Raw genomic sequence first — 21,519 nt, 5'->3', positions numbered from 1 at the left:
CCTGCTCAAGCACTCACATTCTAAACAGTCAAAATAATCCCTTTACAAGGGCAATTTGGCAACTTAGTATCTTAGTGATACCTTATTTCAAAATAATTAAGGGGATGAGCCAGGGATTTAGCTCAGTGGTTTTGTCACCTGCTGCGCAAGCACAAGGACCCAAGTTCGAGCCCCAGTAATAACAACAACAAAAAATAATAATAATATGGGGCCAGGGATTTAGCTCAGTGGTTCCGCCACCTGCCTCACAAGCGCAAGGTCCCGAGTTCAATCCCTGGTACCAAAAAAAAAAAAAACCCCAAAAAACACAAAAAACAAAAATAATAATAATAGTAATAATTAAGGGGAGGGCCTCAGTGCAAAGGCCTTGAGTACAATCCTCAGTACAACAAAAAATGATGAAATCTGATCTAGTATGTATTACAATCAGGCTCAAAACATTCAAATAGGACTTTATATTATAGTAAAGCTGTACGTAGTGGCTCACATGTGTAATGCCAGCTACTCAGGAGCCGTCTGGTAATTTAACAAGACCTCTCAAAAAACAAAACATAAGAACAGTAGTGGGAGCCACACTGGGGATGTAGCTTAGTGGTACAGTACTTACCTAGCATGTGCAAGAACCTGGTACATCCCCAGTACTATAAAAGAATAAATAATGAAGGGCCAAGGATATAGCTTAGTGCTCCTGTTCAATCCCTAATATCACATACAAAGTAAAAACAATGGTCCCTAAGGTTTCATCTGTGTCTCTTTCTGTTCCTCTGACATTATCTTCCATTCTGCTCATCCTCACTCATTCCCACTGCTGTCATACTGCACATGGTATTCTCCAAACACCAACTGGTGCATAACAAGAGCAGGCCCTCTTGCACTCATGGTTTTCTTGTCTGGAACAAACTTACCACATATTGCCCATGTGGCTAACTTCCATACTCCAAATCACTGTTCTCATGCAGTGGTAGCAAACCTATGGCACACATGCTGCAGTGGGGATAGTCTCTCTGTTGGCATGCAAGCACGCAAGCCAAATCACCCCAGCAGCTGAGCACTGGTTTTGGGTTGCAATTTGGGCACCTGGACTCTGATAGGTTTGCCATCATTATTTTAATGTCTGAATTTTTTTAATTTGCCATGTCCATCTCATCACTCCTCTCTATCCTGTCCCTGCTGCTCCATTGTTCTTCACTTAATACACTATAATGCTTCATCTCTTTTCACACTAGAAAATAAGCACTAGAGTAAGCCTTTGTTTCACTACTAAGGTCAATGGTGCCTAGAACAATGCACCACATATAAAAGATACTCAACAAATGTTGTAAGAATAAACGCTAATAAACCTAAGACTTGAAACAAATAATAAACAGGAAATTGTGCGCTTTTATGTGTTGAATTTGTATCTACTAGAATTATACAACAATTGAACAGTGCTAAATCAGTTACTGCTCTTTTTCAACAATATAATCACTTTCTATTCACCATTCATTGGAAATGGGATAAAATGCTGTATTTAGACTGCAACAGAAAGACAATTCTCTTCTGCACTGTTAAATAGGAGTAATCTGTCTACAATAAATTAAGCAATTCTTTATCCACCTCTTTGCTTTAATTCAAAGTTTAAGTCCTATATCATAGTGCAGTTATACCAGTATGAGCCCAGACTGAATTTTAAATTTACTTAGTACAAAATCTTCCAATGCAGTACTCAGAAAACCCCTACATAATGTAATACTTACGGTAGTCATAAGGTGCTCTGTAATAGATGCTATTTCTTGTTGTTTCTGAAGCAACAATGGCATTCCCATCTCTAGAGCTGTGGCTCCCCGTAAATGTACTTTCTGTGCTGAATGAACCACCAAAGGTATGACTAGTTTTGCCCACCTTACTGACTCTTCTCCCATCTGAATTGGGGCTTGTTCAATTAGCCTGTAATACAGAAATCAATAACTAAATTAGTTTGACCTCACTTTTTACTACGAGGAAAAGAACACATAGAACCACACAACTAGGCCGGAGATGCAGCTCAGTGGTGCCAGGCCTGCCTGGGAGGCATGAAGTCCTGAGTTCAATCCCCAGTACCAAAAAAAAAGAAAAGAAATTTACACAACTGTGAAAAGGCTCTTTTGCACTCAAAGGCCCATTTGTTTTAGAACATATACATTATGCGTAGAGAGACCAAACTTTTACTTGCTAATTTGTACACTTTCATAAGGTTTATAGAATTTTGGCAGGGGAGGGGGTGTGTAGGGGACTGAACTCAGGGCCTCGTGCAAACAACGCAAGTGCTCCATCACTGAGCTAAGCCTCCAGCCTGGTTTTTTTTTTTTTTGGTACCGAGGATCAAACTCAGAACCTTGTATTTGCGAGGCAGGTGCCGGAACCACTGAGCTAAATAAATCCCTGGCCTCAGCCTGTTTTTATGAAAATTTTTAAATAAGGAAAACACATGGTCTTATCTTTAGACTGAAAATTTAGTCAGATATGGTGGCATGTGACTCAGGAGGCTGAAGCAGGACAGCCTCTGAGTACAAGAGAAGCACGGGCTACACAGTAAGTTCAAAGCCTGAACTACATGGCAAGACCCTATCTCAAAAAGACCCCCCCCCAAATTTAATAATACTAATTATTGTTATACTACTAAACTCAATATTCTTACAGAAGACAGCCAACAAACCTTAAAGAGTAGGATAGGACAGGAAAAATGTAGAGATTTTTCTGTTCCCTAATAGGCACTGTGTCTTCCGAAGCAAACCCTCTGGTTCACTTATGAATTTGTATTTTTCAAAAACTCTTGCAAAAGGGCCAGTGATTTAGCTTAGTGGTTATGCCGCCTGTCTCAAAAGTGCAAGGGCCCCAGTTCGATCACCCAGTACCAAAAAAAAAGAAAGACTCTTGCAAAAGCTCTAGCAGGGACAATGTTAAAACCAGAACTGCCTTTTACCACCAGGCATGTAACCAAGAGTTTACTTTTTAAGACTTCCCAGTAAAAATGTAAAAACTCAGCAATTTGACATCTACATCCAACTTCTACCTGTTTTCTTTTCCTTTAACTTTGTGGTCTAAAAGATATTCCCTTCTTTTCATATCTATTTTACACTTAAATCCCGAAAGCTAGCTGGGGTGTAGCACAATACAGTATTTGTCTAGCATGTACAAGGCTCTAGGTTGAATCCCCAGTACCACAAAAAATCCCAGGGTCAGGGATTTAGCTCAGCGGTTCCACCACCTACCTCAAAAGAGCAAGGTCCTGAGTTCAATTCCCAGTACCATGACCAAAAAAAAAAAATCCCAACTCCAATCCTTAAAGCAATTTTATTTTATTTTTGCTTTTTTGAGAAGTCTTACTGTGTATTTCAGGCAGGCTATGAACTCACTGTTGTAATCCAGTCAGAACTTCAACTGGAGATTCTCCTACCTCTCCCAACTCCTGAGTGCTGGGATTATATGTGATTTCTGGGATTATAGGTGTATGCCACCAAACCTAGTGTAATCCTTAAAGTAAATCCTAAACCTATAAAAAACAATTATTCCAATTTGCATAGTACAGAAAAGCATACCTTATGATAACATTTAATGCTTCAAAATCAACAACTGCAGAATGTATCTCTCCTTTATTAAATACTATTTCTAATGAATCAATTATACTGGATACCTAAAAGACAGAACCAAATAAATACAAATCAAACAGGCCAGTATTGTCTTTATTGGCATATAGTTAAGACAAACAAAAGCTATACTCACCATTTTGCCAACAACTTCAGTGGGAAACGTCTGTTTGGATATTACCCAAAGAGCCCTGGTACGTACATTTTTGTCTGAACTTTTAACAATATCATTCAATTCTGAAAGCAGTTCTTGAATATCTGCTTCTAAAAAGGAAGCAGTTTTAATTTTAATTATTCCAATAGCTTACAATCGTTTAAAATCTTTTTTTTTTTTTTTGGACCAGGGATTGAACTCTGGTCCTTGCGTTTGTGCAGCAGGCGGCAAAACCACTGAGCTAAATGCCGGGCCCCAATCGTTTAAAATCTTCAATATCAAAGTAAAGAATAGTAAAATACTCTCCATTCAAAAATTAAATACACAGCCAAAGAAGGATCAGAGAACCACTGCTGATACAAACTTTTCAAAATACAAAATCCAGAGCAGAGGGGAAAGGGCCTTCACAGAAAACAAATATAGCTATAGACTCCAAGTAGACATGCTGTACAACTGAAATAATTCTAAGTGTAACTTGAACAGTAAGACCATTTTTGGCAATGTTTAAAGCTCAAAACTGCAGTGGCACATGCCAATAATCCCAGCACTTAGTAGGTTGTGACAGAAGGAATGTGTGAGTTCAAAGCCAGCCAGGGCTACAAAGTAAGTTCAAGGCCAGCCTGAACAGCATAGTGAGATCCTGTCTCAAGGAAATAAACAAACAAACAAACAAACAAACAAACAAATAAATCCCAGGGCCCGGGGGATTTAGCTCAATGATGTTGAGCCTGCCTCATAAGAGCAAGGTCCTGAGTTTGATTCCCGGTACTGGGGTGTGGGGGGGCCACAACTCAGCTCCACAATGAACTACTTTAGTTTGTGCTCACTTCTACACATAAAAAAGAACAAGCAGCAACCATTCACTCAGGGGGAAAAAAGATGGCAACAACTTTATGATATCTTTATTATCTACTCTTGATTTCCTCTAAAGATGACCTCCTAGATTTCCTTTACAGTGGCAAACTACTCACTACATGACAGTATTCAACCTGATACTTCACGTTCATAGATTAGGTTCTGTACTTTCAATCCCACTTTCAGTTCCAAATTATGCCACATTTACCACCACTGTAAAAGAACTTTCGAATTCATCATGCTTATTAGGCATATGCCTCAATAATCAGATAATTTATTACCTTCCAGATTAAGACAATCTTTCTTTCAAAACATTCCATTTTTATAGCAATCACATGTACCTGGGTTGAGCACTGGACCAAGGGCTTCATAAACTATTACTAAGCTATAATCCCAGCCTATAATCATATTTAAATATTTTCTACACATTTTATAGTACCAATCTTTAAACTATGTCTATGGAATGATAATCTAAACATAATCTTAACATTCTTTCTCAAGAGAAATTCTAAACTATAAATTATGAAACTTATCCAGCGATTAACAGTACTTCTAACACAACTATAGTTTAAACTTAACATTAATGGTCATAAATAAATTTATCTACCTGATAATCCTGAAGTAATTTTGGGATTATACAAGCAAAAGCCCAAGGCCTGAAGAGCAGCACTACTCAGCTCTGAGTTTTGACTGGAAATGTGAATCTACAAAAACCAAATCACATTTATTAAAAACAAGTACAACTGCAGAACAATTTAGAAAAGACCATTATAAAATAATCAGTTCATTACATTTTGGGGGTGGGGGTACTGGGGATCGAACTTGGGACCTTGCGCTTGCAAGGCAAGCTGTGGAACCACTGAGCCAAATCCTCAGCCAAGTTCATTACATTTTAATAAAACCAACCAACAAACCTTTGAGTAAGAGTGAAAAAAATTAGGAAACAAACTACATAGCTTGGCAAAGAAACGAGGAAACTAGGCAAAGATCAACTGAAAGAGCATTTTTATTACAGATAAAGAGGAGTGAATCCTGGACCTTCCCACTGCAATGCATCCTGAGTCCTTTTAAAAAACATTTCCAGATGGTATCTTGCTAAATTGACAGGCTGGACTTAAATCTATGTTCCTCCTGTCTGCCTCAGCTTCCCAAGGGATGAGATGACAAATTCTGGGATTACAGACATGAACCACCACACCCAGCTCAGGGTACCTATTCAGGAATTAAGGAAAAACAAAAGACCAAACCTGGAGTATGAGGGATTACAGCAGATAACTGAGTAAGGCTAAGACTCTGAGAGCTAATACTCTATCTCTTGGACAATAGCTAGCACACGGCTGATTTTTTTTTTTTTTCTTTCAGTACTGGGAGTGAACCCAGTGCCTTCACACTAAGCTTTATTCCCAGACCTTTTTCAAGATGGGGTTTTGCTAAATTGTCAAGTCTGGGCTTGAATTTGTGATCTGCCTGCCTCAGTCTTCCAGAGAGCTGTGATACAGGCTGTGATCACCTTTTATCAAACAGGTTTCCTTGCAAACATCAACAGTGTCAGTTTCCTTATAGTACTGAACATCAAACCCTCAGCCTAGACATAGCAAGTATTCTACTAGTTATAATACTGAACAGTAGTCAGTCTTGTCTTCAAGAATGTTATAGGTGGGCTGCGGATGTAGCGCAGCGATAGAGCACTTACCTCCCTGAAGCCCTGGGTTCAGTCCCCAATGCCACAAAAAAATAATTTAAAAAAAAATGGTAAAAATCTGTCGACAATTCCAGCAGAATTCTAAATAGTAACGTACATTCAAATAGTCTATTTTACTTAATGTGGTTTCTTTTTTTCTCAATGTGGTTTCTATTCTGAAGGAATTCAATTTTCCTTTTGATTCTCATGTAAAGCACTTACTGACTGTTGTATTACTAACCTCCCACGTGCTTCCAGATAATTCATCAGGAATTTTATAAACAAACCTATTTTGAAACAGTGCAACTTGACTTAAAATTCATACAGTAGGGTTTCTGATCCCATATGCTCTCAAATATTAAGTACTGTACATGAAGGTACATGTCTTCACATCAAATATACTGCTGGAATGTAGAATATAATAATGAAGGAAAGCAAGATAATGACATTAATATTATGTAATACTATTAAATATTACACAATAACCTGTTTATGTGAAAAACTGCTGAATTATTTAGCAATACTTAAGTCAGCACCTCAAATGCTTTAAAGTTTAGCCAGAAAGCATGCTAAAATATACAATAATTTTATTTATTTGGCATTGTACAACCTAGGGCCTTGTACACACTAGGCAAGTGCTTTACGGCTGAGCAACACCCCCAAGCCCCAACAAGAATGTTTCAAAGAATATTTACCTCAAAGCACAAAAATAGGGGCTTAAAAATAAAATTGCAAGAGACTTAGTTCAACCTTTTCATTCTAAAAAACAAGACTATTGGAGCTGGGGATTTAGCTCAGTGGTGCCATCCCTGACTCAAAGCTCAAGATCCTGAGTTGGGGGGGGGGGGGGCACAAAAACTAAAACAAGACTATTGCAAAGTTAGGTGTGCCGCGTCTGGTGGCACACACCTATAATTCCAGCGGAGAGGCTGGAGCAGGAGGACTGACTACCAAGTTCAAAGATGGCCTGGACTTACATAGATGACCCTGTCTCAGAACAAAATAAAAATGTTAGGTGTCAAGTAAGATCATGAAGCCAAGTAGTCAAGAGAGAAGACTGGTCTGATTTTAAACTATACCACCTCACCATAAAAAATAAAGATAACTGCAATGGTTTTCTAACCAGGCATAAGTGGAAAAAAGAGTGAAAATAAAAAATATGAATGCTTTCTACAGACCAAGGACAGTTAACAAGTTTAGAATCATTAACTTAGAAGTATTATACATTTCCAAAAGGTAACAAAATAGATTAATCTTTGATCACTGCTTTAAAAATAAAAGCATAGGCTTTGGATTCAAAGAGTCCTAGGCAACTTAAGGCAAATTAAACCAATTTCTTCATCTGCAAAATGGGAATTAAATAGTAAACTCAGGGATCAGGAGTGTGCCTTAGTGGCAGTAAGTGGCAGTAAACATTCCCAGTAACGTTTAAGACCCTGGATTTCATCTTCACTGCAAAAAAAAAAAAAGTGTAAACTCAGAGATTTGGAAAACTAAGTGAAAAAGTAGGAAAGATAACAGAGTATTTGAAAAACTTTTAAGTAATCTATATGAAGTATCCAGTGAATATTATTTTAGATTGCTTATATTGGGGTCAGTTAGGTGGTTTTAATGCCCAAAGTGAAAAACTATTTAATACAGACCTTTAAAACTTTGTACAGCTGAGGAAGATTTTTCTCAATTTCTACAATGACTTCTTTTCCTTCTTCTCCAGTCATACGACTTAAAAAGTAATAGAACATAAACTTAAGACAAAAACAAAATAGTGGACTCAACTTCCTAAAATACCTGCATTACATTTTTTTAAACATGACTTTCAAACTTTCGAAAATGACCCAGTGCTTAAAATACTTAAGAATACAAAGACTATATGATGCAATCGATATATGTATGTATGTATATGTGTGTGTGTGTGTGTGTGTGTGTGTGTGTGTGTCTGTGGTAGGTACCACACATTAAAATGACTTTTTGCCCCCACAGCAAATTTACATTTTGTCACTTTCAATAGGTGAAAACTGAAAGGGGATCCTTATCCCCACCTACAAATTTGCTAATCTTGTAAGACCCTTGACAAAAATGTAGAAAACTTATTTTGCGATTACAAAAATTCTGGGTTGCCATTTCCCCAATATATGGGGAGAGAGAGTACTGAAAACCACGCCTCCAACCACTTCCAGCTGAAACTTTTTAAATTTAATCCCTGGCTTTCAACACACACGTGCAGGCTCCTTTATCCAAATAAAATACTTCAGGTGCTGTAACCAGGAACTTCACACAGCGTATATATGTGCTCCTTGCACCCCAACTGGTCCGCGACCCCGGCGTCCTCACATCTGCCCGTGCAGACAAATGGGAACTGCTTCCGCGCTCCCACACAACCATCTTCTTTGGCCCCTACAGCGCCGGCGCCTCCCTCCGCCAGTGGCCCTCACCTGGTCAGGGATAAGTAAGCGTCGGTCTGCTCTCCAGGGGAGGCGGACGAGTCTTCCAAAGTCTCCAACAGTGGCAGGAGGGGATTCTCACCTGGAGCCGACATGTCGGCCACCCTGAGGCCCGGACCGGAAGAGAAGAAAACGCAGTGACCGATGGCAACCCCGCCGCGGCGGCGAGGCGTCAGGCCAGCCCGCACACCTGCACACCCGACCAGGCTCCAACCACGCCGTGGGCCTCCAGCGCAGACCCAAGCCCGGACCTTCTCGCGCGCGCAGCAACCGGCGCCCGGGCTCGCGCGCTGCTCGGGCCTAAGGGCGCTCCCGCCACCACTTTCCCGGGCAGCTTTCAACCCAGGGAGGAGAGGCGCAGGGGGCGGGAGAAGACCGGGAAGCGTGGCGCCGAGCCGCGAGGGGGCGGAGGTGGCGCCAGGATGAAGGTTCTTAAAGCCGACCGCCTAGCGCCAGATATTTACCCCAACGTGAGAAGATCCAGATGGTCCCCTCCGCCGCAGCCCCGCAGCACCCAGATGCTACCGGAGGTCGACAATCGCCGCCCAGGCTGTTTACTCGCGCTTGCTCCCCGCTCCCTCCTGGACCAAGATGGCGGCGGGGGCGGGCCCAGGAGCGCGCGGGAGTGGGACAGGCCTGGCGGGAGAGGATCGAGCCAATCCAACAGGCAGCGGCTCGTCGCAGTCCTCGATCGCCTCCCTCTCCCGCCCCGCCCCGCCCCGCCCCGCCCCGCCCACCAGTCACCTCCGGTGGGGGTATTTCGCCTAAGGCAAGGGTCTTGAAATTCAAAATGTTGACTTGACACAGATTTACCAGACGGACTTTAGTAAGCTTTCAGATAAGTTTTTACTGGACCCGAAGCCCATTGATTGTTTTCTTTTTTTTTTTGGTACCGGGGATCGAACTCGGGTCCTTGTGCTTGCGCGGCAGGCGGCGAAACCACTGAGCTAAATCCCCGGCCCCTATTGATTGTTGAAATATTAAATCACTTACCAAAAGGAGGTAAGGGACTGTCTTAGGGTTAAGATTTAAGGGCTGCATCTCAAGCACGTCTAGTGGTTGGTCCGACCTTGGTCCTCGTGACCTTAGAAAGTTAATTTACCTTTCCATGCCTCAATTTCCTTTTGTGTAAAATAGGGGTAACAGTAGTACCTCTATTTGGTTAAAGGTTTACTGAGAAAAAGTAGAAGGGACGGTTTTCAAGTTTGAAGAGTACATAACAATGGCCGAGAATAAGCATTATTAAAGTGCAGATTTATGGGCCTCTCCCTTTGACCTTGTGACTCCTCAGATTTACTAGCGGCTAAGGATCTGCATTCTTCTGTTAGGCCCCAGGTGTTAAAGGGTGGGAGTTGGCCAGGACTTCATACCGAGGGGCCTTGGTTCAGGAACTTTTTGGTCGCAAATCGAATCGGACGAGAACCGGATCAAATCAGATTCAATGGTTTGCTTCAATGTTGACCTTATGGAGAAATTCGATCTGGTTCTCGTGCAGTTCGGTTTGCGACCAGAATCGTGAAAAGAATTGAATTGGTAAACCAAGGCACCACTTGGAGGCACTACTGTTAATTCTCAATGAAGTTAGTTTCCTTATTATAAGAATGTTGTTCCCGGTTTCACAACATGCACTGAAGGCCCAAAGAGCAACAAAAATTTCCACTCTGACGTGAATTGCAAGCCCTGTTTCTGACTCCATCGCCACCATCGCCACATAATACAATTCTAGAAGCTTCTGAGCGTTCTGTGCATTTAGCAAAATGTCTGCCAAACCAAAGCACTCAGTACATAATGGTTCTTACTGAAAAGTGAACGCAGCTGGTGGTGGTGGCGGCACGTGGGGGCTCACACATGCACGCTCACACACACACAAAACAAACTAATCCCAGGGGAGTCTGTGGCAGAAGGACAGCAAGTTTAAACCCAGCCTGGGTAGTTCAGAGAGACACTGTCTCAAAAAATAACCAAAGGTTATTGTTAACCAAAGGACCTGACATAGCTTAGTGAGAAGGCCCTGGGTTCAATTTCCTGTGCCGCATATAAAAAAACAGGCTGGGAATGTATCTCAGTGCTGGCTGGATTCAATCTCCAGCAGTGGAAAGGGAGGGTGGGTGAGAGGGAGGAAGGGAGGGAAAGAAGGAAGGGAGGGAGGCAAAGGAAAGGAGTGCTGAACAAGTATGTCTAGTTGAGATGGAAGGGAAGGAAGAAAAGAACATAGGGTTGAACAAGTGTATCTAAAATGTAAAGACCCTAATGGAAGTATACTGAGAAGGGCTCTTAGTGCAGCTGAACAGGTTCTTTAACCTTTAGAGAGATACTTGCTTCTCATTTTCTGGGCTTTGGTAAGATGGCACGTTTAAACAGGAAAAGGCATTATTAAAGAATGCGTGAAATATTCAGATTCTGAGGAATTTTCAGTTTATCAGTTATCCAGAAATTGTGTTGGAAAGTAAGAAAGGTTTTGTGGTGGCTATGAGAATTGTACAAAAAAATGTTGAGTTTGCCTTAAGGAAAGTATCTTTACCCAATTATATTCCCTACCCTGCTTTATTTTTTCTTTCTAGACTCTGTGATCTGCCTAAAATACTACCACTGTCACTCTTGTGCCAAAAATCCTCCAGCAATTCCCATCAATTACAGTATGCATTTCTAAAACATTTATTTTTGATATTGGGGATCAAACCCAGGGGTATCCTGCATGCTAGGCAAGCACTCTACAACTGAGTACATACATTCCCCAGCCCTGCATTTCTAAACTTAAACAGAGAAGTCTATCACAATTGGGCCAGTTTGTGAGTTTCTACACAGTCCACCAGAATCTAGGAAGGTTCATTGTATTTAGAACATTCTCTTTTTCAAATTTTTTTGGTTTTTTATTTTTGTTTTTTCCCCAGTACCGGGCATCGAACTCAGGACCTTGCACTTGCAAGGTAGGAGCAGCCTGAGCTAAATTCCCAGCCTCTTTTTCAAACGTGATGAGTCAGCCAGGCGTGATAGCGCAGGCCTGTGATCCCAGCACTTAGGAGGCTGAAGCAGAAGGATCACCACTAGTTCGAGGCCAGCCTGGACTACATAGTGAGTTCAGGGCCAGTCTGAACTACAAAGTGAGACCCTGTCTCAAAAAAAAAAAAAAAAAAAAGTGATGAGTCAACTAAAATCATACTTTTTTTTATTAAATCCTGACCTCGATTCCAATCTTTCACCACATACTTTGTTCCACCAGAGAATTAAAGGCCTCTGCCTACAGAGCTTTTGAAATGAGTATTTTATTAATGAATTACTGTTTGGTCATAGGTGTTTGCAGTGGCAGCCTTGAGCTGTAGCCTGAGAGGAATTAGTTTCACCAGTCATCTTGTGAGTGCCCTTCCCAGCTTTTTTGGCATTCTCAGTCTGATTTAAACTGCTAAGAGATTACAGAGTTGAACAAATGCCCTTCCCCACACAGACCCTCCTCCACATACCCTTCCAACCTGAGTTCTTCCCCCAAGCTTCTCTCTTTTTTTATTTACTTTTTCTTTATTTTTTTTCGTTTCTGCTAGCCTTTATTTCAGAAAATTTACATAAAAATTCCCAATCCAACACTTAGAAGACCAAGCTTCTCTCTTATAGAAATTTCCATTGGCCAGGCATGGTGGCACATGCCTGTATGCCTGTAATCCCAGCACTCAGGAGGCTGAGACAGGAGAGGCATAAGATCAAGGCCAGCCTGAACTACCTATCAAGACCTTGTCTAAAAAACAAAACAAAAAGAAATTACCATTGCCTAGTGTGGTGATGCAGGCCGGTGAGTTCAAGGCCAACCTGAACTACAAAGTGAGGCCCTGTCTCAAGAAAAGAAAAAGGAAAAAATTACCGTAAAACAGAACCCTTGGTAATACAGTAGCACCTGTTTACCTGCGTTTCATGCACTTATGGACAACAAAAAGAAAGATGTGTGAGCAACAGTGACCAACCACATTCACATAACTTATTATAATATGTTATCAGGATTGTTTATTTTGTTATTTGTGGCTATTAATCTCTTATTGTATAATCTAAACTTTATCATACATATGAACATATAGGAAAAAATGGAGTATGTGTAGGTTTCAATCTGTACAATCTGTAGCTTTAGGCATCCACTATGGGTCTTGGAAGTACCATAAATTCATATTACCTAGTACCCAATAAATATAGTTGAAGTTAATTTGCTTATGTATTAATTCATCTGTCCTTTCATCCATTCAACTAATATACCATTTATCTCAGTAGTAGAAGGCTTGGATAGCATGTTCAAGGCCATGGGTTAAATCTTTAGCACACAAAACAAACCAGAATAAAGAGATCTACTGATCAATGTAGTGAATACTATTTGTGCTTGTGAATGTAATATAAATAGATGTTAATAAAGCAAATTTTGAAATGCACTCTATGAAAAAATAAACCAAACTTTCAAAACAAAATAGAAAATAATAATAGTTAATACACTGTATCATACTCTTAGAAGAATGCCCAAAATGTTACTCAGAGTACAAGTCATAGACAAAAATGACTCTTACAAAGAACTAACAGATAATAGCACAAAACTTTCTCTTCAATGAACTAGATAATCTAGAAGTATAAATGAAACAAATTAGCATATATATATTAAAATATTTTTGAAACAGCAGAATAGATAATTTGGGGAATTATTTGAACACCCTACTTCCTATTTACCTTCGATTTTGCTCACTTTCTCATATTTTGAGTTTCTCAGATAAGAGAAACCATGTAATATTTAAGCTTATGTATCTGACTTTTTAAACATTATGTTCTCAAGTTGCATCCATTTACCTACGAATACCTCAAGTTTATCTTTCTTTATGACAAAGTAGTATTCTATTTTGTATAAATACCACCTTTTTTGTCCATTCACATGTTGATGGACAAATATGCTGTTTCCAAGATCTAGCTGTTATAAAACATGGATGTGCATGTATCTCTGTAATATGATGACTTTTACTCTTTTGGGACAACCTCTACAAGGGGGACACCTGGGTCAAATGAAATTTATATTTTTAGTTTTTTGAGACATCTCCACACTGATTTCCATAGGGATTGTACTTGTTTACATTTCCATCAACAATGAAGGTTACAAGTTCAAAGTCAGCCTAGGATAGAAAGCAAGTTCAATCCTGGCCTGGGGACATAGCAAGTCCCTGTCTCAAAGAAAAAAATAAATAAATACTAAAAGAAAAGGTAAAAATATAACCAAAAAGTACACATTAAATAGATTATAGTACATCTATACTGTATAACACATGCAACTGTTCATGTATGAAGATAAAGAGATGACCAAAAATATATTCAGTGGGAAAAAGTTCCATTAAAAGGAAAAAGACAACTGTAAGAAACGGGTAATTTCAGAGCTGGGGCTGAGAAAGTATAAAATGAAAATGGAAGATCATTTTGGGCCAGAAAATAGACAAGGACTTCAAAAATCATGATGAAGGGCCAGGGATTTAGCTCAGTGGTTCTGCCGCCTGCCTCGAAAGTACAAGATCCCAAGTTCCATCCCCAGTACCCAAAAAACAAAAAAATGATGAAGCTTGGCATGGTGGCACATGCCTATAATCTAAGCACTTTGGAAAATAAGGCACAAGGAGCACCAAGAGTTTGAGGTCACCTTGGGCTACATAGTGAGTCCAAGGCCAGCCTGGGCTACATAGGGAGACCTTGTCTCAAAAAAAAAACATAAAATAATGACGGGAACACATTTAAAGGACTCAAGAGTCAGCCTGATGGGCTCCTTCTGGCTGAATCTGGAACAGTGGACTCTAATCAATTGACTGGAAAAAGGATCCAAGAACTTTACCAAGAAATATAAACAAGAGAAGGCAGGACAGAGTTAAGAAATTACCATTTTACAACCATCATAATAATAATTATAGGTAATAATAATCAGTAGGTGCTAAAACCAGTGAGTGAAAGTTTGACGGGAAACACACTTGTCAGTTAAGAAGGATAAATGGTAATTTTTCCAGTGGAGATACTTAATGAAGACCACCAACCATTACACATAACTGATGTCACTGACATTCCCTGATAAGATTCACTGAGGAAGCCGAGGATTTAGCTCAGTGGTTTCACTGCCTGCTGTGCAAGCACAAGGACCCGAGTTCGATCCCCATTACCCCCCCCAAAAAAAAAAAAGATTCACTGAGGAAAAAAATACCACTTCTATATTTCTGACAAAGTTCACATGAATCTATCCATGAAGAAAGAGTCAGAAAAATCTATATGAAAGGATGTTCCATAAAAATAAGACTCAAAAACAAAAACAAAAGAGACTCACAGTCTTAAAAAGAAAGAAAACCAGCATGTACTCTTCAAATGACAATATCATGAAGACAAAGGAAAGCAGAGGAACTGTTTCAGAATAAAGAAGACTTGGTGACATAAAATCTAAATTCAGGGCATGACCATGGATTGGAAACAACAAATATTTTTAAAGTAGTAGTGAAATGTGAAAAAACACTATATTTTCTACATTTAATAGATGTACTGTGGTTATGTGAGAAAATAAGGGTAAGAACTCACACACTTTGCTGAGTGTGCTGGTGGATGTCTGTAACCTCAGCACTTGGGAGGCTGAGACAGGAAGATTGCTGAAGGCCAGCTTGGAGTACATAGCAAAATCCTGTCTCAAAATAAACAACCTCACCCACTTATGAATAGATTGATCTGTAACCATAGAACAGAGCAAGAACCAGAACAAGATTTAAATCATACAGTCGATCCCACTTTTCCAAACTAGCCAATCAGCAGCAACCTTTTACTTTTGCAAGTAAATCAATCAGGCATGAACTCACTGCAAAACATGCCTCAGAGTACCACAGGTTCAACAATAGTCCTACCTGCATAACCAAGTTTTTTAATGTATGTATTTAATTTTTTGAGACAGGGTCTCTTTACGTAGGTCAGAGAGGTCTTGAACTTTCAATCTTCCTGCTTCAACCTCTCAATAAGCTATTAAGGATTAATGTCCATCTATTTACCTCTCTGAAAGTCTGTGTATCCCTGAACTCTGTACTTCCCCCAAGCTGTAAGAGTCCAGCAGTTTGCTATGCTCAGAGAAACTACATGACCAGCAAATTCAACGTTCTTTTTATTTCATATACTGAGTAATGGTCTCTATCTTTTGTTAATTCTGGAGTTTCTACCAATACTATTTTGAAGACCCTTGGCTGCCAGCATTCCAGAAGACATTTGGACCAGTGAATACACATTTGGGCCCTTTCTATCCAAACTTTACTGGTCAACTGCTAGATAAGTCAGTCTCCATAACCATCTGAACTCTATTTTCATTGGCTTCTTATTGTTTGGTTGATTGACTGTGGTATTGTAACTGGAAGTGCAAAATGGAACTTTAAATTTAAATTTTTTCCCTATAGAGTCAAGCCACTTCTCACAGCTTCTTCAAGCTAAGGGTGTAGCTGACACCCTTCCACAAGATGAATGGAAATATACAGATGTTGGCCCCAGGAGGTTAGGATACAGTTTTATTTTCATAAAGGAGTGAGAAGAAAAGGGTCAGATGGGATGAAGCAAGCTTGGGGTTGTCTATTGTCTCACTGTATTCCCTCCCTTCTCTTCCTCACTGTAAAAAGCCCTTGCACACCTGGACTTAGTGAAAAGGTGATCTGTGGCGATATGAAGCCCCTCCAACTCCTTGGTGCTAGCTTTTGATGAAACCTTTTTACTGTTCACCAAAATAAATACCTTCCCATGGTGTGTTTGGTCACAGTGAGCACATAGACCTGAGAAGCTACTAACAAGTTTGGCGAGCCAGCTAGGAGGTAAGTCCCTATTCCTAAGAGGCAAAGGTCTCCCACTTTCCTATTGAGGAGCCAACAGACACTTAGGAAAAGGGACTGACTGCTTGAGGCTAGCTGAACTCATGATTGGGACTCCAGGGATATTCCACCAGCTGTCAGGGACACTTTTGCACCTGAGAATTATGGCTTCTTTTTCATTAATGGCATCAGCTGCCTATACATACTTTTGTTGAATAAGTAAAAGTTGTTTGGGTGACTGATGAGCTCCACTTGATTTCCCTCTGGAAAGTGCACTCAAGTTATCTACTATCTCCACTGTTTGATTTAACTAATGGAATAACCATTTGGATCTTCTCTTAGGTTGTTTAGCAATACAAGTTGGGGTAAAGACACTTTCACTCTTTGAGAAAAGTAAACCTCAACTTCCAGGTGTCAATATCTGTACATTCTGTCCCTTGATCTGGGCTAAAAGAAGGGGATAGTGAATATACCCTCAGGCTGGGGAAGTTCAGAGAGCTGTTTATCTATAAAGAAAAATATTTTAACTTTTAAAGTTTCCTTTTACCATACTGGTTACAATTCCCCACCTGCTTTACTTCAGCCTTCAACGTGGAGGGCTGTGTAATCTGACTATCTGTCTAATGTTGGATTGGTGAGTAGATTCCATCAAAGGTAGCTGTAGCATAAGCAAAGGAAACTTGAGCCAGGAAAAATACCACTCACATTTGTGAGGCCAAATACAAAAGAAAGCCCAAGTCAGGAGATATCTAACAGCTATACCTGCTGTGAGGACTTTTTACTTTTAGGTCTTCATTCATAAGAACCCCTTTTTCACAACCTCTGTATCTCTGCTTATTTTTGGTAGTATTTACACAGGTGGCATAACTTTCCTCATTGTCTCCAAATGCATTTTCTTCTCTGAATGCTTTGCTAATTAACCATCTGTGGTTATGTCCTTCAGTGCCTAGGTAGTTTTTCCTAGCTATGGTCAGTCAGAACATAACCCACGTTGTGGAGGAAGGGACAGAAAATTGGAATCAATGTCATAAAATCCTTCTTCCTAAATTTGAGCAAGATGTGCAATTTAGAAAGAGTGGCTCTTAGATGAAGTAGATCTAGAGGGCTGGGGATTTAGCTCAATGACACTGTGCTTACCTTACAAGCACAAGGCCCTGAGTTCGATCCCCAACACCCAAAGAACAAAAAAGACTAAGTAGATCTAGAGCCTAATGCCAAGCTTAATCCCATCTATTCTGTAGGTAATAATACCCTAAAACATTAGAACTTTGACAAACAATTACTACAAAGCTTACAAGAAGATGTCAAGCAGTCTAATAAAAGAAAAGCAAATGTAGTCTTTATAATAGATTTGAACTAGGAAAATAGTTACCAAGTTAATTAAAGGAAGTCAGTTTGTCTGTGAAACAGGATTAGTTCTGTCAGAAAGGTGTATTATGTATGTACTTAGAGTCTCTTTTTTCTGTAAATCAATGTGAATTATCATTTGAGAGGAAGAAGATTATTTGCTCATGTCAAATATCAAAAACTAAGTTTAGCAATTAGCCTGCATTTTTAAGACTCTCCTAGATACGCACAGTTTTCCAGGCTGGTTTGAAACTTGCAATCCTCCTGCCTCAACATCCCAGGGCATAGGGACTATAGGCATACGCTATTACACTTGGCTTCTCTCTGGTTTTGTAAAAGACAACTCACATATTAAAGAGTTTTTTTCTACTTCTGCTTATAATATGTGAATACACTGAAGATGGAGCATAACTATTGGTTATTTATTTGTTTATTTATTTTTGCCATACTAGGAATTGAACCCAGGACTTTCACACTGAGGTATATAACCAGCCCCAGTTCAGGCTGGACTTGAATTCGCTTTGTAGCCTAGGCTAGCCTCAGCCTCCCGAGTGCTGGGATTACAGGCATATGACACCACATCCAAACTACAAGACTTTCTTTTATTTTTTACTTTGATACATGGTCTTGCTAAATGGTTTAATAAAAATAAAAATAAATAAATAAATAAAAACAAAAATTGATGTTAGGAGGAAACAGTTTTAATGGGTGATGTCATTTCTTTTCTTTTATTTTCTTTTCTTTTTTTTGTACCAGGGATTGAACTCAGGACCTTGCGCTTTCAAGGCAGGCACCAGAACCACTGAGCTAAATCCCCGGCCCCCTGGCTGATGTTATTTCTAATAGGTTGAAATTTTTTTTAAAAAATTGATCTAAATTATACTGAGAGAGGAGACCATCCCTCCATTTACAATTGGGCAACTATGGGTTAACTGTGTTATTAGGCAACTTTGGGTTAACTAGGTAACTATGCTCTTTGTGGAATGTACTTGAGTCGCCATGATAACTTCTACAATCTGTCACTAAAGGAATTCAAGGGACTTAGAAAGTCCTACCAGAAATCTTTGCTCTCTGCTCCCACATCTGCTGCTCTGCTTTGTGTAAATCCTGCTTGCTATATTCCCAAGGAAACGCCAATGGAAGTAAGCCTCGCAGATGTAAAAAGAGGTATATAAAGAAGAAAAAACTTCTATTTGGTTCTCTCCAGACTGACAGGAGTCACTCACTGAGCTGCCAGCATTAAAGGCCGATTTTTGCTCCTATCTTCATGTTAAGAGTGGTCTGGAGCTGGGGATTTAGCTCAATGGCACTGTGCTTGCCTCAAAAATGCAAAGTCCTGAGTTTGATCCCCAGTACCAAAAAAAAAAAAAAAAAAGAGTGGTCTGTCCAGGGTCCTCACAGTTTCCTGCTTCAGTACTTTTGTTCCACGTGTAGTGATTAATATTTTAAGCAAGTCTTTATTACTGTAAAGCAAATACAGGTAATTTCCTCCAAAAGTTATAGCTGAAGACATCTTTGTAATTGCTATAGTTAACATTAAATTTCTTAGCTTTAAATAGCCTACTCTCCATCAATTTTTTACTTTTACCCTTGAGTTTACCATTGCCAAATAGCACATTATTGTTGCAGCAGAGCAGAGCAGCTCAGTGCTACAGCCAAGTGTTACAACTCAGTGTTGCAGCCAAGTGCCACAGCTCAGAGGCACAGCTGAGCTTTACAGCTCAATGTGGCAGCTCTGAAACACAGCTCTCATAATTTGAAGGCTCAAGAATCCAATGGTCAGTTGAAGAGGTGGAGAAAAAGCTTTATTATGCCAGCGAGGCCCTGGGCAAGCTCAGAGGAGTCTGAGTGTTCTACCAAAAAAATGAAAGCCTTATACAGGGTAGGTGAGCATACTCAATGAAACAGGGGTGCGGGGTTACAGAACATCCCTGAAACACATGCTGTGTGAACATGCTTACTGATGCAGGGTGGGGCAGAGTTACAGAACATTCCTGAAGCAGAGGGCCGGAATTACGGAATATTCCTGAGAGGGGGTGGGGCTTAACAGAACATTCCTGAAAGGTCACACAGTTCAAGCAGTCGTAAACCATTTTGATACATTGGGCAGGAGCCCAGCAGCACAAACTTACATTTCCAAAACAAAACATTCTGTGAAAAAAAAAATGGAGGCAAGGCAAGGGCCTGTCATTGTGTAGCACTTCTCTATCATTATTATTAAAATTATTAAAATGATAGAGCAATAATACACAATAAGATAGGCCCTGGCCTTTCCTTTGCCTTGCCTCCATGTTGGTTTTTTTTTCTCTATAAAATGTTTCCTTCCAGAAATGTAACAGTTTGTGCTGCTGGGCAGCTCATGCCCAATGTATCAAAATGTTTTGTGACTGAACTGTGTGACCTTTCAGGAATGTTCTGTTAAGCCCCACCTCCTTGCAAGAATGTTCTGCAACTCTGCTCCTCTGCTACAGTGAGCACACTCACCTACCCTGTAGATCTCTATATAAGGAGACTCTTGTTTCTGGTAAAGCGCTCAGACTTCTAAGTCTGAACTTCTCTAAGCCTGTTGGCATAACAAAAGTCTTTCTCCACCTCTTTGGGTGAACTTCAGATTTCAAGTCTTCAAATTGTGAGAGCTGCCACACTGAGCTGTAAAGCTCAGCCATGCCTCAGAGCTGTAGCACTTGGCTGTGATACTGAATTGTAACACTTGGCTATAGCATTGATCTGCTCTGCTCTTGGGCAACAATAACTACCATTTATAACATCTCAATGAATACATACTTTCAGCACAAATGGCTTTTTCATTTCAGGATGTCTAAAAAAATGTCCTAAGTGCCTATATATTTCGGATTGTACACCTATGGAATAAAGTTCTGTTTTGTTGTTCTGTTTTGAGACAGGTCTTGGTGTTTAGTCCAGTCTGGCCTTGGACTCCTACCTCAGTTTGCTAAGTGTTAGAATAAAATAAACTATTGAAATATACCATATAGTCTTCTCAGAATATTGATTAAGGGTAGGAAATAGAAATTTTCTCAAATGTTAAGAATATATCATATAGTACAGTACTTATTATGATCATGTTTGGGCATAGATATTGTGTCAGTATTCATTTTCTTGCCTCTTAGCTCTGAATCCTTCCTTCATTGCTTACCCTAGGAAAATTGAGGTAGGCCCTTTAAAAAAATATTTTTTCTTGTTTTATTTATTTATTTATTTATTTATTTTGGTACCAGGGATCAAACTCTGTCCTTGCGCTTGCGCAGCAGGGAGCAAAACCACTAAGCTAAATCCCCAGCCTCTCCTTGTTTTATTTTGAGACAGGGTCTCACTATGTAGTTTAAGCTGGACTTGAACTCATCATGTAGCCCTGGCTGGCCTTGAAATCACAGCAATCCTCCAGCCTCAGCTTCCCAAGTACTGAGATTACAGGTGTAGGCCAAAATGCCCCGCTGGGCCCTTTAAAATTTAAATTCTTTATCAGCTTGCATATTGTTAAGCATTGTCAATATCAGACACTGGAGAAGCAGGAGGAATGGCTTTCCATCTGGAGTTTAGTTGTTTGCTCAGCAAATTCCTGCAACTTGCATAGTTCTTGCAGTGCTACCAGCTCACCAACTCCCAG

The 21,519-nt window shown here is 39.9% G+C and overlaps 1 protein-coding gene across 6 annotated transcripts in view; it reads right to left on the bottom strand.

The window, feature by feature from the left end:
* Positions 1-9,373, bottom strand: part of Rif1 (replication timing regulatory factor 1) — a 55,156-nt gene extending 45,783 nt beyond the window's left edge. For 3 of the 6 annotated variants that reach the window (XM_021248406.2, XM_021248404.2, XM_087209989.1), the window contains exons 1-7: positions 9,201-9,348; positions 8,728-8,841; positions 7,939-8,017; positions 5,222-5,318; positions 3,742-3,869; positions 3,558-3,652; positions 1,737-1,926 (exon numbers count right to left, since the gene is read on the bottom strand). In XM_021248406.2, coding sequence (XP_021104065.1) covers positions 1,737-1,926; positions 3,558-3,652; positions 3,742-3,869; positions 5,222-5,318; positions 7,939-8,017; positions 8,728-8,831 — 693 coding nt within the window. In that variant the 5' untranslated portion in view covers positions 8,832-8,841; positions 9,201-9,348. Of the gene's footprint in view, positions 1-1,736; positions 1,927-3,557; positions 3,653-3,741; positions 3,870-5,221; positions 5,319-7,938; positions 8,018-8,727; positions 8,842-9,200 lie in introns of those variants that run through there. The other 3 variants (XM_004870030.4, XM_087209991.1, XM_087209990.1) reach the window with 3 other exon arrangements.
* Positions 9,374-21,519: the final 12,146 nt, after the last annotated feature.

Source organism: Heterocephalus glaber, unplaced genomic scaffold (assembly GCF_053883595.1).
Source record: "Heterocephalus glaber isolate CG9 unplaced genomic scaffold, H.glaber_assembly_v1.0 deba00001097, whole genome shotgun sequence".
Taxonomy (NCBI): Eukaryota; Metazoa; Chordata; class Mammalia; order Rodentia; family Bathyergidae; genus Heterocephalus; species Heterocephalus glaber.
The sequence above is the reverse complement of the archived record's forward strand: the minus strand, read 5'-3'. Positions and strand labels throughout refer to the sequence as shown.